Source organism: Nerophis ophidion, linkage group LG13 (assembly GCF_033978795.1).
Source record: "Nerophis ophidion isolate RoL-2023_Sa linkage group LG13, RoL_Noph_v1.0, whole genome shotgun sequence".
Taxonomy (NCBI): domain Eukaryota; kingdom Metazoa; phylum Chordata; class Actinopteri; order Syngnathiformes; family Syngnathidae; genus Nerophis; species Nerophis ophidion.
Window position 1 is genome coordinate 46,007,752 of NC_084623.1, and position 17,965 is coordinate 46,025,716.

Below are 17,965 nucleotides of genomic sequence, written 5' to 3' on the forward strand. Positions count from 1 at the left end.
ACTACGGTGAGTTCAAGGACAGCCAAAATTAGTAGGACAAAACGGCGCTCGCCAAATACTCGAATCAGTGAAGCATGTTTAATGTAAACAGTGTGCTTTATAACAATTAGGGAGGTTTGTGTCATGTTTGTCCTCCTACATAAACCATTTTAAAACAAAAATGTTTTTTTTTACCCCTCATCTTTTTCCATTTTTCATATATTTTTGAAAAAGCTCCAGAGAGCCACTAGGGCGGCTCCAGAGCCATGGGTTGCCGACCCCCGAACTAGACCTTCAATCTGCTCCTCCTTATGCATTCCCAATCTGTACCTTATCTATCGCTCTCAATCCTTATCAGCCTACCCCCTAAATTGCCCCCCCTCCTGCTTATTTAACCCCCCAATGTTGTCCCTAAGCTGTCACCGTTATCTGATATATCAAGATTAGCAGACAGGCTGCCTTGTCAAACAGCATCAGGCATGTAAAGCACACACAGGTCCGCTAATCATTCAGTACAATAGTGCACCCTTTTGCCTTTAGTAATAAAATACAGTTACTTTTTATGTTATAGAATTTTTATTTTATGAAAACATTGCTTATATGTTTTTGTGTTAAACATTTTTCATGTGATTGTTGACAAAAAATACTAAAAACTCTTAAACATTTTTGGTTGATTTGACCAGTGATTCTTCATCTAATGGTACGCCAAATAATCACTTAGTTAAATATTCAAACACAATGTTACTGTTCAAATTGTCTGTTATGTTACAGTGGTTTTGAATATACTTGTTAAATAAAACCTCTGCCTTGTTTTTAATGAATACTTAGGCCTACTACATTACTGTATTTTTAATGTTGGTCATGACGGTGGTATTTGGAGAGCCAAGTGTTTTCTGAGGTGGTACTAACTGAAAAAAGTTGGAGAACCACTATAGTAGACTTTTTTTTTTTTAATATAATTTTTCATATGCTCAGTGGCCTTGTGATTAGTGTCCGCCTTGAGATTGGTAGGTCATGAGTTCAAACCCCGGCCGAGTCATTCCTAAGACTAAAAATGGGACCCATTACCTCCCTGCTTGGAACTCTGCATCAAGAGTTGGAATTGGGGGTTAAATCACCAAAATGATTCCTGGGCGCGACCACCGCTGCTGCTCACTGCTCCTTCACCTCCCAGGGGGTGATCAAGGGTGATGGGTCAAATGCAGAGGTTCATTTCACCACACCTAGTGTGTGTGTGTGATAATCATTGGTACTTATATGTATATACTGTATATATATGCTATGTTGCCAAAAGTATTGCTAAAAAAATGCATCAGGATACCAAAACATTTTGGACAATTCTATGCTCCCAGCCTTGTGGGAACAGTTGGGAGCGGGCCCCTTCCTCTTCCAACATGACTGTGCACCAGTGCACAAAGCAAGGTCCATAAAGACATGGATGACAGAGTCTGATAAGGATGAACTTGACTGGCCTGCACAGAGTCCTGACCTGAATCCGATAGAAAACCTTTGGGATTAATTAAAACGGAGACTGAGAGCCAGGCCACTAATCAGCCAGGCACCACATTTGCATGCCAGCCCAGTCACATAATATCTACGGCTTTTCACACACACAAGTGAATGCAAGGCATACTTGGTCAACAGCCATACAGGTCATACTGAGGGCGGCCGTATAAACAACTTTAATACTGTTACAAATATGCGCCAGACTGTGGACCCACACCAAACAAGAATGACAAACAGATTTCGGGAGAACATCAGCACCGTAACACAACATAAACACGACAGAACAAATACCCAAAACCCCTTGCAGCACTAACTCTGCTACAATATACACCCCTCGCAACCCCCCCCCCCCCAACTCCGCCCACCTCAACCTCCTCATGCTCTCTCACGGAGAGCATGTCCTAAATTCCAAGCTGCTGTTTTGAGGCATGTTAAAAGAAATAATGCCCTTTGTGAATAATAAATATGACGGTGCCATGTTGGCATTTTTTTCCATAACTTGAGTTGATTTATTTTGGAAAACCTTGTTACATTGTTTAATGCACCCAGCGGGGCATCACAAAAAAATTAGGCATGTGTTAATTCTATGACTGTATGTATTTATATATATATCGGTATTGGTTATCGGAATCGGTAATTAAGAGTTGGACAATATCGGAATATCGAATATCGGTAAAAAGCCATTTTCAGACATCTCTAGTTATTTCAGTAATCAAGTAACCTGTCAAATAGGTTGTTTGATTAATCGAGTAATCTGATAAAACACACTTTATAGCATCAATGCGTATTTCAGGGAAACTAGCTGAAAATAATAACTTTTGTACTTACCATAAACTTCATTTTTGTCAAATAAATGGTCTATAAAATTGCACTTTTAACATGTTTACATTAATAAAAAATTAAATAAAATCTGAGTTTGCCACGACACAGATAATGGCACACACAGACCGCTGCTCTATTATGCGCGCTACTGCAGCGGCTGTGCGAAAACTATGTCTGCGTAGTGAATTATATTTATATAGCGCTTTTCTCTAGTGACTCCAAGCACTTTTACATAGTGAAACCCAATATCTAAGTTACATTTAAACCAGTGTGGGTGGGTAAAGTGTCTTGCCCAAGGACACAATGGCAGAGACGAGGATGGCGGAATTGGGGATCGAACCTTGAACCCTCAAGTTGCTGGCAAGGCCACTCTAACCAACCAAGCAATATCACCCCATTATTTTGTATTTCGAGTTCGGTCCAGATTTCATCCATTTTTATTAGCTACATTTATTACACGATTAATCGAAACAACAGATTATAAACCAAAACTTTTTTCTAATCGAACTGAGGGTTGCAGCCCTATTTCAATATGTGTTCATCATATTTACAGTTCTGTTGAGGGAGTTACAATAACAAAATGGTCCAATTATGTCGGGGGGTGTAAACAGAAGTCCATTTTAAGTTCAAGGAAAATTAACAGCATCTTACTGATGAAGTAGTTTTGTCCCAGAGGTAACGCATGGTCAGTCACCACCAGCCCATTGGAGGCCTGCAGGAACCACATTTTGGAGCCATTTGAAACGGAGGATCGCAGGAAACCTTCTTCATTCACACGCCACAGCACAGGAGCTCCAGTGGCGTTCACCAACAACCTGTTGGAGCAGTGAGGTATCAGTGAGAGCTTAGCATAGTCGGATAATTTCAGTGCACCTACCGACAATCTACCGGCGCGACCATTCTCCCGAATTTGTCCCAATTTTCACCTGGCCGACATTTTTAAGTGCTGCCGTGACTGCAATGCATTTAACGTCCACTACAACAGTGGTTCTCAACCTTTTTACAGTGATGTACTTTCTGTGAAAAATTTTTTTAATTCAAGTACCCCCTAATTAGAGCAAAGCATTTTTGGTTGAAAAAAAGAGATAAAGAAGTAAAATACAGCACTATGTCATCAGTTTCTGGTTTATTAAATTGTATAACTGTGCAAAATATTGCTCATTAGTAGTGGTCTTTCTTGAACTATTTGGAAAAAAAGATATAAAATAACTAAAAACTTGTTGAAAAATAAACAAGTGATTCAATTATAAATAAAGATTTCTATACATTGAAGTAATAATCAACTTAAAGTGCCCTCTTTGGGGATTGTAATAGAGATCCATTTGGATTCATCAACTTAATTCTAAACATTTCTTTTACAAAAAAATAAATCTTTAACGTCATTATTTATGGAACATGTCCATAAAAAGTCCAGCTGTAAACACTGATTGTTGGATTGTTGGATTATTTTTTCAGAGTTTATGAACTTGAATTCATATGTCATTGAAGTATTATTCAATAATATATTTATGAATTGCTGCTATTTTTTATAATAATTTTATAATAAATCTAACTTGCCCCTTGGCATAACTTCAAGTACCTCCAGGGGTTCACACACCCCCTAGAAGAAGACTACTGCTCCACTACATGTCATCGCGCACGTTTTACATCACACAACCAGCGTGCCACCTCTGTAACATGTTGTATGAGACTTGTACAGAACAACGTACGTGACTGCAAGATGTACAGTACTTGTTCAACAGCCATACGGGTCACACTGAGGGTGGCCGTATAAAACAACTTTAACACGGTTACAAATATGCGCCACACTGTGAACCGACACCAAACAAGAATGACAACCCTTTTTTGGGAGAATTTCCGCACCCTAACACAACTTAAACACAAGACAACAAATAACCAGAACACCTTGCAGCCTGACTCTCCCTGGCTACAATATACAACACCTCAACCACCGCAAGTAAGGAGGGTAGGGGGGTGGAGGGTTGGTGGTAGGGGTGTGTATATTGTAGCCCGGAAGAGTCAGGGCTGCGTGGGATTTTGGTTAATTGTTCTGTTGTGTTTATGTTGTGTTACGATGCGGATGTTCTCCCGAAATGTGTTTGTCATTCTTGTTTGGCGTGGGTTCACAGTCAAAAGTGTTAAAGTTTTTTTACGGCCACCCTCAGTGTGACTTGTGTAGCTTTTGATCAAATATATCTTGCAATGACAGACGTGCATCTTGAATGGCCAGATGCAACATACAACTGGGCTTGCACGCTGCCAGTTCAGGATGTAGGGGTCGCTAAAGGCAGTGCCGTAATGGCACTCCCGGAATATTGTTGATATGGTACAAATCGACAGGGGCTTGGAGAGAATTGGTGCCCTGAAATTTGGGGGTCTCCCGGGAAAAATTGGGGACGTGGGCAAGTATGACGCTGTCAGGCGCCGTTCATATTAAACTCGCGGGCCGCACCAACATTCAATTGTCATATCAAAGTGCGGGCCGCATAATATCGTCTCACAGACCGCAGTTGGCCCGCGGGCCGTATGTTATAGACCCTTGCTCTGGATAGATAGTACTTTATTAATTCCTTCAGGAGACTCTAGCAAATATGTGACTTTAATGGGGACGAGTGACATAGGAAATAGATGGATGGTTAGTAGTAGTACGAGGTAGGATTTGATTCGAGCTATATGCCATGAGCTACTGTACGAGTGTACTCTAAACTGCAAACGAAACAATTGTGTGTGATATTAGTGGTCATGTTGCGAGTGACCAAGTTACACTTAAAGGGAACTGCACTTTTTCGGGAATTTTGCCGATCGTTCACAATCCTTTCAAGAGACAGGAAAATAAGTTGTTTTTTTTGTATTGTAACTTGTAAAAATTGTCTTGTTCTAGGTGGCTAGAAATGCAGCTAATGGGGGCAATCCCTTCTTCCTCCAAGTTAAGTTAAATTAAAGTACCAATGATTGTCACACGAACTCTAGGTATGGTGAAATGTGTCCTCTGCATTTGACCCATCCCCTTGTTCACCCCCTGGGAGGTGAGGGGAGCAGTAGGCAACAGTGGTGGCCGCGCCCAAAAATCATTTTGGTGATTTAACCCCAATGTTGTCTGTCTATCTGTGTTGGCCCAGTGATGAGGTGACGACTTGTCCAGTGTGTACCCCGCCTTCCGCCTGAATGCAGCTGAGATAGGCTCCAGCAACCCCCCGCGACCCTGAACGGGACAAGCGGTAGGAAAATAGATGGATGGGATGGATGGATACATGAAAAAACAAACACTATTAATAAAAGAAACTCCCACTGCTTTTTCCAAATCAGCCCTTAAGTGATTCATCAACTCAAAAATCGAATCGCTGGACAGATGATATTTTTAATATTTTTATTTTTTGACACAAATATCAATATTGTTGACACGAGCTCAGACGATGATCTTTCGCCATTGTCTGTCATTGCAGCGATCACCTCTTTCGGACCATTTGTGCGTAACTGTGCCTACTCGCACACACCTATAAGACGTGCTAAATGTAGACACGAAACCGCAACTTCAAAACACTTTCAGAACTGATAAATTACATTGCAAGCGCAGGAAATCAGATCGCGAAAAAGGTTGATCGGGACCTCATTAATTCATGTGAGCTGAAAAGGGGTCGGCATGAATACTATATTTATTATATTTGAGAAGTCGCCTACGGTGGTCTAAACAAAACAACTCAGTGGACTCACTTTGGCCCTTGGACCCCACTAAGAGCACACGTGGCCTAGTGGTCCAACCTGGAGCAACGTTGCAAAGCACTTTCCTGACTTCCCAGTTTTCCGAAATACAGCATAAGAATACTACGATTCATTAAATTGTGTCTGGGGAGCAAACTACCGGTAGTTAGGACCGACTAACCAATTTGTTATGTTGCCATTGGCTTACATTGCAGTGGGTTTTAAACATGATGCAACAATCTCTTAGCTGCTTATGAATGATTATAATCAGTATTTCCTGCCTCCAGAGAAAAGTTGTAGTATCATAAACTATGTTCCCATTGACAGTAGAATCACTACATTTTTGCACACCATTATACATTATTACTGCTTTGCTATAGGCATTGCTCTCTTATCTCGTATATGTTTACTATTCCATCCATTTCTTTTGTCATTTAAGGAGCCTATTTGGCTGGCAAACACATGATAGACTGGTCAATAGCAGTGTGACTGTAAACAGGCATCTAAATGATTCTATGCCAGGTACACACTACACAGTAAAATGGACTACTTGTTAAAATGGAACGGGTTTGGGTCTTATAAGTAATTCAGATGACTTTAGGAGCAAATCTGTACTGTGTAAAAAAGTGGATTCAGTCAAAGTGGTACAGCCAGTGACGATGTACTGCAGTTTAGCATTCAGCCCAGCAAAAGGAGTCGACTCACAAAACTTAGTACACAAACAATGCTGCCTGAGCTGATTAATTCTCACAGCACATCTCCTGTCTCCCACCATGATCACTGACTCACCATTTCAAATGGAGGGCAACATCAAGGACATGGAACCTTGTCCTTGACTCTTACTCCTGCATAATTCATTGACCTTTCCGACAGAGATATTGTAACGCTTTTTTTTACGAGCGTGTATGCTGAAAAGATGTACAACACCTGCAAGAGTAATACATTGTTTCTGGTCCCATAGGTCAGTCGGAGGGACAGCACACCACTGCAATGTCTATGAATTGTTTGTAAAAACAGACATGAAGACAAAATGAAGGTGCTACTATTCTATTACTTGCGGACATTAAGACTGGCACAGTGTTTTGTTGTTCTGAGGCTTGATTAGTGTACAAAATGTTATTGTTCGGGTCATTATAACCTACAGTAAGTTCAGAAATTTTGACTCACAGAGACACTACCATAGCCCACATTAAGGCTATTGTCAGGCTTACGCCTGACAGTTTGTCTATGTTTTAGTTTTTTTCCTCTGCATTTGTCTGTTTCCTGTGTTTAGTATTTCCTGTCTTTTAGTTCCTGTCAAGTGCTCTTAATTTGTCAGCTTCCTGTCTTGTTCCCTGAGTGCTGTGTTCCTCCTCAGTGTGTTTAGTATTTCCTGTCTTTTAGTTCCTGTCAAGTGCTCTTATTTTGTCAGCTTCCTGTCTTGTTCCCTGAGTGCTGTGTTCCCCTTCAGCTGCGGCTGATTGGCATCTGGCCACACCTGTTTCCAATCAGCCGGCTCCTATTAGTACCTCCTTTGTCTTGTGTCAGTTGCTGGATCATTGTATTGTCATTTGTATTGTCGTTGCCACATGTCGCTCTTGTCGTGTTGTTTTGATTTCAGCTATTACCTGTCGTGCTACATCTTGTCCTGGTCGTCGTAGCGGGGTTCGACAACAAATAATCCTGACAGCTATAGTGTAATGTGTAGCGGTATACCGATCTGATAATGATTTCGACCAAAAAACGAGAATCGGATTATATCGACTAGCATCTAAAATCTCCGATATAAATGTTCCGATGCGAGTAGTACTGCAGTTTGTTTACTTGTGCAAAAATGGACAGCCAGTTAAGAGCTAAAAGTTCTCCTATAATCACGTTTGTATTTTAGTGAAGACATTTTCAAAAGATAAACATGGCAGTCTAAAGGCTACTAGGAACTACACAACAGCTAAGCACACACTAGTACACAAGCTTGACATACAGTACAGGCTTCAAGTTTGGACACACCATCTCATTCAATGTATTTTCTTCATTTTCATGACTATTTACATTGTAGATTGTCACTGAAGGCATCACAACTATGAATGAACACATTTGGAGTTATATATTCAACCAAAAAAGGTGAAAAACCTGAAAACATGTTTTATAATCTAGTTTTTTCAAAATAGCCACCTTTTGCTTTAATTACTTTTTTGCACCCTCTTAGCATTCTCTCGATGAGCTTCAAGCAACCTGTGAAGTGAAAATCATTTCAGGTGACTACCTCTTGAAGCTCATCGAGAGAATGCCAAGAGTGTGCAAAGCACTAATCAGAGCAAATGGTGGCTACTTTGAAGAAACTAGAACAAAATACAAGTTTTCAGTTATTCTACCTTTTTTGTTAAGTACTGACGGAGATAGATATCTACATATATCCATATTTTACAATTATTTCTTTATATTCATAGTCATATTTCAAAACAGCTAGTATTCTTTCATTTGTTCTCTTTCTGTTTACCCGCAAGTAAACTGTGTGTTAGCCTTGAAGCTTTGGAATGTAGGAAGTTGGAGTACTCCCTAAATATCTTATATTTTCTTGAACAAAGGACCTGTATGTCCCATCTGGGGAGGATGGAAGCTGGTTGCGGATTCAAGAAGTAGTGTCTTCCCGTTTGAGAGTTAGATCAATTTGGGCAATGCGATTGAAAGGTTTTATCTAGATTGGTCTCCCAAACCTTTGGTAATAAAATATCAAGATAAGCTATTCATTGTCTGGGATTCATTGAAAATCAGCTTATGTGTCATTGAAAGAACTTGGGAGAGACATGCAGTTTAAATTCCTAGCAAAGGAACGCCTGGTCCAAAGCAACAGTACATAACTCCACATGTGTTCATTGATAGTTTTGATGACTTCAGTGACAATTTTACAATGTAAATAATCATGAAAATAAAGAAAATGCGTTGAATGAGGTGTGTCCAAACTTTTGGCCTGTACTGTATGTAATAATTGTCCTTACTTGAATAATTGTTGCAGTCTAAAACTAATCTTGGTAATTAAGACGCCTGTGAGTGCACCACAAGGCTAGTGGCAGTGTGTGTGTGTGTGTGCGTGTCAGCATGGCAGCAACATACGAGGACAGTTCAGATAGTTGTTGTTTTGACTTTGCTATTAAATAGAGAGTTGATTCGTCACAACCTTGGTATGTTATGTATGGTATACAGTCCTGTATATCACATACTATTGTGTTTAAAGTCTACACATTTTTACTAAGGTTGGAACCCATGTTTACATTTTTTTCTTATGGAGATATTTGCATCAATATCCAAACTCTTCTATTTACAAACCCTGTTGAAGAAGCAAATTAAGTTAATCAATCAAGGATCCACTGTATATTGTATCAAAAGTGAAAAAGTTGTATTGGTACACCCCTAACAATAAATAAAATAGGTTTTGATGTAGCATTGCTCAAAAAGCGACTGTGATAGCTTACTTTACAGCCGTTTCCTCTGGCACCTCCAGAGATAAAGTCAGAGTTGCTGTCAGCTCACACAGCTCTGGGCTCACACAGTGCAGGCCCTCTGTCACCTAAACACAAACATAAAGTTGTGTTTAGCCGGTTCTGCCATCATGAACAACCGAAAAAAAACCATGTTTTCTGACCCTGTCTGCCTCCCATGGCACCAACAGAAGCCGCTGCCCAGTTTTGGGTTGCCACGGCTGCAGGGTCTGAGGCACCGGTGTTGTGCTGGTGGGCTCGGTGGATGGCTGTGGTGGCTGAGTGGCGGCGGGTGTTGTGGAAGCGACGGGGGTGGCCAGTTCAGGGGCAGACGGTGTTACGGGCTCCCAGTCAGCCAGGTCCAGTAGCATCTGATCGCACTTAGGGCCCTCAAAGCCGTCACTGCATTCACAGGTGTAAGTCGGCTCCCCCTCCTCCTCTCCATTGTGCAGGCTGCAGTTTCCATGGAGACAGGGACTGCTGGAACATGGGTCTCTGAAAAACTGAAATAAGCGGAATAAATAGAGACACAGTAAGGGAATTGGTGCTAAGAGACAGAACAAAAACATGCTCAAACTGAGTTTTTTAGCTCATTTAGTGTGTTCTTTAAAGTGCATTAGTGCAAATGTGACTGTTGTTCCCTAAACACAATATAGAACAAGAGAGAGATCATTAATCTCCCCGATGTTCCTCACCTACTAAATCTACTTCATGGAGGTTAATTCGTTTCTTCATTACAAAAGCTTTTTTGCACACTGAATGTAAAGTATGTTATGTACCGTAGGGCGCACCGAATTATAATGCTCACTGCCAATTAGCGGGTATAGTCAGGTTTTTTTTCATACAAAAGGCGCACCGGATTATAGGGCCCATTAAAGGGGTCTTTTTTTTTCCTTCTAAATATAAAACACTTCCTTGTGGTTCTTTGGTCAAAATGTATACATATATATATATATATATAAATATATATATATATATATATATATATATATATATATATATATATATGTATGTAGGTGTGGGAAAAATCATAAGACTACTTCATCTCTACAGAACTGTTTCATGGGGGGTTCCCTCAATCATCAGGAGATTTTGTATATATATATATATATATATACATATATATATACAAACCCCGTTTACATATGAGTTGGGAAATTGTGCTAGATGTAAATATAAACGGAATACAATGATTTGCAAATCCTTTTCAACCCATATTCAATTGACTGCACTACAAAGACAAGATATTTGATGTTCAAACTCATAATTTTTTTTCAAATAATTAACTTAGAATTTCATGGCTGCAACACATGCCAGAGTAGTTGGGAAAGGGCATGTTCACTACTGTGTTACATCACCTTTTCTTTTAACAACACTCAATAAACGTTTGGGAACTGATAAAACTAATTGTTGAAGCTTTGAAAGTGGAATTCTTTCCCAGCAGACCCTCACAATGCGTTTGGGCCTGCCAGGTCTGTCCGGCATCCTCCCCCACCATCGCAGCCAACTCACCACCAGGTGGTGATCGGTAGAAAGCTCCGCCCCTCTCTTCACCCGAGTGTCCAAAACATGAGGCCGCAAAGCCGATGACACAACTACAAAGTCCATCATGGAACTGCGGCCTAGGGTGTCCTGGTACCAAGTGCACATATGGACACCCTTATGTTTGAACATGGTGTTTGTTATGGACAAACTGTGACGAGCACAAAAGTCCAATAACAAAACACCACTCGGGTTCAGATCCGGGCGGCCATTCTTCCCAATCACGCCTCTCCAGGTTTCACTGTCGTTGCCAACATGAGCGTTGAAGTCTCCCAGTAGGACAAGGGAATCCACCGGGGGAGCACTCTCCAGTACTCCCTCGAGTGTACCCAAAAAGGGTGGGTACTCTGAACTGCTGTTTGGTGCGTAAGCACAAACAACAGTTAAGACCCGTCTCCCCACACGAAGGCGGAGGGAGGCTACCCTTTCGTCCACTGGGTTGAACTCCAACGTGCAAGCTTTGAGCCGGGGGGCAACAACAATTGCCACCCTAGCCGGCCGCCTCTTACTGCCGGCAACGCCAGAGTGGAAAAGAGTTCAGTCCCTCTCGAGAGAAGTGGTTCCAGAGCCCTTGCTGTGCGTCGAAGTGAGTCCGACTACATCCAGCCGGAATTTCTCTACTTCGCACACAAGCTCAGACTCCTTCCCCCCCAGTGAGGTGACGTTCCACGTCCCAAGAGCTAGCTTCTGTAGCCAAGGATCGGACCGCCAAGTGCCCTGCCTTCGGCTGCCGCCCAGCTCACATTGCACCCGACCTCTATGGCCCCTGCTATGGGTGGTGAGCCCATTGGAGGGGTGACCCACAGTGCCTCTTCGGGCTGTGCCCGGCCGGCCCCCATGGGAACAGGCCTGGCCAACAGGCGCTCGCCATCGTGCCCCACCTCCGGGCCTGGCTCCAGAGGGGGGCCCCGGTGACCCGCGTCCGGACGAGGGAAATCTGAGTCCTTCGTTTGTGTTCATCATAGAGGTCTTCGAGCTGCTCTTTGTCTGGTCCCTCACCTAGGACCAGTTTGCCTTGGGAGACCCTACCAGGGGGCATAAAGCCCCCGGACAACATAGCTCCGAGGATCATTGGGACACGCAAACTCCTCTACCACGGTAAGGTGGCAGCTCAGAGAGGAGTATATATTGAGTATATATTTGTACCATGAATTGATTAACGTGGACCCCGACTTAAACAAGTTGAAAAACGTATTCAGGTGTTACCATTTAGTGGTCAATTGTACGGAATATGTATTGTGTACTGTGCAATCTACTAATAAAAGTTTCAATCAATCAATCAGCTTGATGTTGTCATGGCGCTGATTCGAACCCGTGTCTCTCATGCTTCTGAGTGTCACAAGTCCTCCTCTGGCTGCTCATTTGAACATGCACCCGTTCGCGCTGGGCCCAGCAGGCCCAGGAAGCGACAAGGTTGCATGCAATCACCCATCAGCGCACCTGGGCCTGACGAGAGCAAGCGGCGTATAGAGTCAGCGAAGCCATTCATCAAAGGTTTAAATAAACCTATGAAAACACAATTCTGCCTTGGTGTCGCCTCCTTCACTTTGCCTAGTACACAACAGATGTGGTCATTTTTTTAAAATGGCAAAAAGTGTTTTTTAGGTTTTTTTTTTAAAGAAAGTTGCACCAAGTATGACAAAAGTGTTTTCTGTTCACTGCAGTGCGGTGCGGTGTGTTTGCCCCAGATGATCCCAACTGACCCCACAGGGTTTGTCAAATATCTGGTAGTGGTCCCCACCAGGGAAGGAAAACAAATCACACACGTACGCAAACACACAGAACTATGAAAAAAACACATCTTGGCAGCCACCATGCTGAGTCCTTTCATCAATACTGAAGCACATTTGGACAAACATATTCCTGTAAGAATGTTGAAGGTGAAGGAGGACAAAGCTTGCATGGCTAGCTGACATCACAGTGCCTTTGCTTCTTAAGCTTTAGCTCTCTTAGTTGTTTTTTCTTTTTGAAGGATTTCACTGAAGCATCTTCTAATGTCTGCAACTCAATGATTTAAATGTTTTCACAAAACAGACTTAATACCCGCAGGAGAAAAACAAAGTGCCTACCTGGGAAGAGACCGAATAACAGACGCGCGATAATAACGCTCAAACCAAGTCCCCAAGCAAATAAACTGTGGATGAAGATGTTCATTTCTATTTCTTTTATTCGTCACATGTGTACGCGGGGTGGACTTTAAAAGCTATTTCCCCTGCTTATTTTCCACCACATGTGGTGTGATTAACATGAGATAAAAAGAGACCCTGACCTTGTTAACGCTCTTGTGGAAGTTTCAAAACACCATTAATGAGGGAGAATTAGCACACTGTCACTCAAACTTTCCACACCAAACACTGTAAGCTTGGGCAGTGGTTCTCAAACTTTGTTCACCGAGTACCGTCTCAGAAAACACTTGGCTCTCCAAGTACCACCATAATGAATTATTTAACGTGGACCCTGACTTAAACAAGTTGAAAAACTTATTACCATTTAGTGGTCAATTATACGGAATATGTACTGTACTGTGCAAATCTACAAATAAAAGTGTCAAACAATCAATCAATTACAAACATTAAATTACAGTAGCGTAGTAGACCTGAAAATTAATTATAAACAAGACAGAGGTTTTATTTATAGGGCGCACTGCTGATGAGTGGGTCTAGTCAGGTCTATTTTCATACAAAAGGCACACCGGATTACAGGGCGCATTAAAGGGGTCATATTATTTTTATTTTTTTCTAAATGTAAAACACTATCTTGTGGTCTACATAAAATGTAATGGTGGTTCTTTAATGATCCTGACCATTTTTCAGTAAAAAGCATCACATTGATATGGATGGGCAGTATCGCCCACCCTTACTGTAAGCCAGAACTTACAAAATAGCCAGCAAAGAGGCAAGAGAATTGATTCCTGAACACAAAATTACTATTTTTGTTGGTGCAAGATGATTCAACTACTGTATGTGTTGCAGATAAGCCCTGGGGGGGAAAAAAAAGCGTGCGGGAGGCAGGAAGTAGGGATGAGTGCTAACCGAGGAAACCAGTTATGTCTCAACAACAAAAACACATGTGGTCCTCTTTTTAAAGAGATCAGTGTTCCAAAAAATTAATAAAAGAAAAGAAGCAGCTGTCCATATGCTAATACTCTGTCACTGTCCAATGAATGAAATATATCTCCGACAGGAATTTTGTGAGTTGTATATTTTTATCCTGCTCACAATCAAAACGCATTTCTGTACAACGACTGTATCATTGATTTGTAGCTGCTCATTATCCTATGACAATAGCCTTGGGATCTAGTAAATGATGTGAATTAATTTGTTTCTATAAAAAAAACTGATAATGACTTTTATTGACCCATTTGAGCCGTTTGCGCCTGCAGTTACAATCGGAGCAATTAGACACTCAAAAGAAGAGTTAATTGTTTTGCAATTGGCGTGTGAACTCCCTTGAGGAAAGGAGTCCGTCCATCCAACTAGGCATATATTTTCCAGACCGCTCGTCCTTGACATCAGGGAACAAGCTTTTATTGCCGTTCTAGAATATGACGAACCATATGAATCAGAATCTGAATCTTTTTTGTATTGCCAGGTCCCTTTATACTTACAAGGAATTTATCTTGGGTGTAAAAACAGCTAAGCTGAGAAATGAAGCCAAAAGAGAAAGAAGTAAAATAAAATATAGGTTATGAACCATTGCCCGGATCATAGTTTGTTTTTTCGTTTGGATTCACCGGTTGTTTTAGTTCTGTTTCAGCACCCCTGTTTTGGGATTTTCTTTGTTGTCATGGGTGCTGATTATGTTCACCTGCCTCTGATTAGTGTTCTGGACACTCACTGGTTCCCGAGCACTAATCAGAGAGCTATTTAGTCCTGCCTTTCCGCCTCTCTCATGCTGGTGCTTTTGTTTGCCTAATGCATCTGTTACGTTCGATGATTTCTGGCTCCCTGTGTTTTTCTAGCGCTAAGTCCCACCTTACCGTTCCTTGTGAGTTACTGTTAGCTTCCTGTGTATTAGGCACGCTTGGTTTGTTTTGTTTGTTTCTGACTTTTGGTGTGATTTATGAGACTAAATCAGTCTCCTACCTGCACGCTGTCTCTGGAGTTCCTGCTGCATTCGTTTAAGAACAATCCACGCATCACCACCATGCATACTTCCCAACCTTGAGACATCCGAATTCAAGAGATGGGGGGTATATATATTTTGAAGTATTTCATACATATATATGTATATATATACACACACACACACATATATATATGTATATATGTATGTATATGCATATATATGTATGTATGTATATATACATACATACATATATATACATATATATACATATGTGTATGTATATATATATGTATTATATGTATATATATGTATATATATATATATATACACACATATATATATATATACATACATATATACATACATATATATATACATACATATATATACTGTATATATATACATACATATGTATATATATATAAAAGAACCTGGAGGGCGTTGACCGAAGGAAGAACGGGTCAGAACGCAACAATTTTGGAGGCTTTGACCTGCTCCGTTTCCCACCTGGGCCGGTGCACCCCTCCTTAGAATAGTAGCTTGGATTACAGCCGGGTGCGGTGGCGCGCGCCTGTAATCCAAACTACTGGGAGGCTGAGGTTGGAGGATCGTTTGAGCTCAGGAGTTCTGAGCTGCAGTGGACTATGTCGATCGGGTGTCCGCACTAAGTTCGGTGCCGATATGGTGCTCCTGGGGGAGCTCGGGACTACCAGGTCGTCTAAGGAGGGGTGCACCGGCCCAGGTCGGAAACGGAGCAGGTCAAAGCCTCCAAAATTGTTGCGTTCTGACCCGTTCTTACTTTGGTCAACGCCCCCAGGTTCTTTTATGACACATATGCTGGTTTTAAATCAATCAGAGACAGAGGTTGCTCATTTTGATATTTTATAACCAAAGCGCTTTGGGAGATCAATCTAGATGCAACATTTCAAAGGCACGGTCCAAATTGATCTAATCCTAAAATGGCAGTTTCTCCCTCCTCACTCACTCTCACCCGCCCCTCTTCTTCTCCTCCCTACCTCGGACAGTTGAGATAGGGATTGTTATGTCTTCATTCCAACATTCCAAATTCAAGGTCTATTTAAAAGGCTCACACTTTAGCTGTTCTAAAATCTGACGAGGAAATAAAAAGACAACCAAATCCAACAATATATATATATATATATATATATATATATATATATATATATGTGTGTATATATATGTGTACATAAATAATACGTTAATGAATGAGTATATCTGTTCGGCCACCGTGTTCAATGGAGGAGTCTGATCTACCAAATTTGCAGGCAGCATACCCCTTCCCCTTCAAGCTGTCCTGGATGAAATAAAATTATTTTTTCCAATCATTTTGGTCCTTGCAAGCGTACTACTTCTTCTTACTTGTCGTCGCCATGTCTCTTCTTCGTTCTTCTGCTTCGTCTCTGTTATGTTTTTGGACATTATTACTTGCCGTAGTTTTGAAGAAATGCATGATGGGAATCCGGAAGTTGTGTGTCAGTGTATTAACGTGCCGGCTGGAATAAACACACGCTGAGAAATAGCTCCGTGCCTGCTTACTTTTTGGGTTATAGATAAAATAACGGATAACCGAGACATATATAATAGTCTCCTTTTCAGGTGAGAAAGGACGCTAAAGGCAGTGACTTTAAGGCTGCCCTCAATGTTGTTGTCCGGGTGGAAATCAGGAGAAATTCGGGAGAACGGTTGCCCTGGGGGATTTTCGGGAGGGGCACTGAAATTCGAGAGTCTCCCGGGAAAATCGGGAGGCTCACCAAGTATGCCACCATTCCTCCCCGACGTTACAATATAAGAAGCAATTGACAATATATGAAATAAAATAAAATAAAATAAAAACTTAAATATGGCTTAACAGTGTATATTAATTAAAAACATTACTGCAAATGTACCAGAATTAGCCATAAAGCTATTGTACATGTTGTCCCTAGACCGATGTTAAAAATGGTCCATCTAAAAGCAATGATTAGACAATAAAATTTAAAAAGTCCATCAGTGTGATGAGCAACAGTAGCAAATAACATAATTATATACAATGTTACATAATTTCGGTGTACATAAAAAATCACCGTAAAGATCCAAAAAAGTCCAATTAATTGATGAAACAAGTACAATTCAGACAGACAGCGTTGACATCTCTGACTTTCTGGAAACCATGATTTTAGGTGTATTTTAAAAATATTGTAAGAGACAAACTCTCTAATGTGCCTGGGGACTGTGTTCCACTCCTGGGATGCCTCACAGAGAAGGCACTCTGGCTGAAGGAACACTTCCTCAGTAGAACCACACAGTCTCTCCGGGCGGCCCTTCTGGTTACACGATGTGAGGTGTTCCGTGCGTTGACAAACTGGCTAAGTGGAGGTGAAGATAAACCCTAAATGACCTTGCAGGATAGACGGAGATTTGAGTTTTTGATCTAATGTCTCCATCTGGAAGATGGTGTTTTTGTAATAAGGTGCATTGGTGAAAACATTGTGTTTTTTTGTCAAGTATTTTTACTGTTTGTTTGTATAATTATTTTAACGGTTTTAGTGAGGTTTTGAGTGCCTGGGACCAAGTGGTGAAACACTACGTAAAATGTGACAGGACCATTGACTGCATAAATAGTCTTGAAGAACCGGAAATTTGCTTAAATTGTATTTTACTTTCCTACAAACGTTTATGTCAAATTTGAATGTCAGTTTTGAGTCTATTAGTGCTCCAAGATACTTGTATTCCGTCACAGTTTGCATGTTTTGACCAGAAACTGAGATGTTTATGTTGCCATGGGGAATGTTAGAATTGAAGAAAAACATAGAAACAGTTTTAGTGGCATTGAGTTTCAAGCAACACTGATATAACCAATTTGTGTGATTTAGGGCTATATAAGTAAACATTTA

General features: G+C 41.1%; 1 protein-coding gene across 2 annotated transcripts in view; it reads right to left on the bottom strand.

Annotated features, from left to right (window-relative positions):
- dner (delta/notch-like EGF repeat containing) overlaps positions 1–17,965 on the bottom strand; it is a 120,899-nt gene that overhangs the window by 52,137 nt on the left and 50,797 nt on the right. For both annotated transcript variants that reach the window (XM_061919052.1, XM_061919051.1), the window contains 3 exons: positions 9,626–9,964; positions 9,456–9,550; positions 2,959–3,122 (listed from right to left, as the gene is read on the bottom strand). In XM_061919052.1, coding sequence (XP_061775036.1) covers positions 2,959–3,122; positions 9,456–9,550; positions 9,626–9,964 — 598 coding nt within the window. The remainder of the gene's footprint in view (positions 1–2,958; positions 3,123–9,455; positions 9,551–9,625; positions 9,965–17,965) is intronic.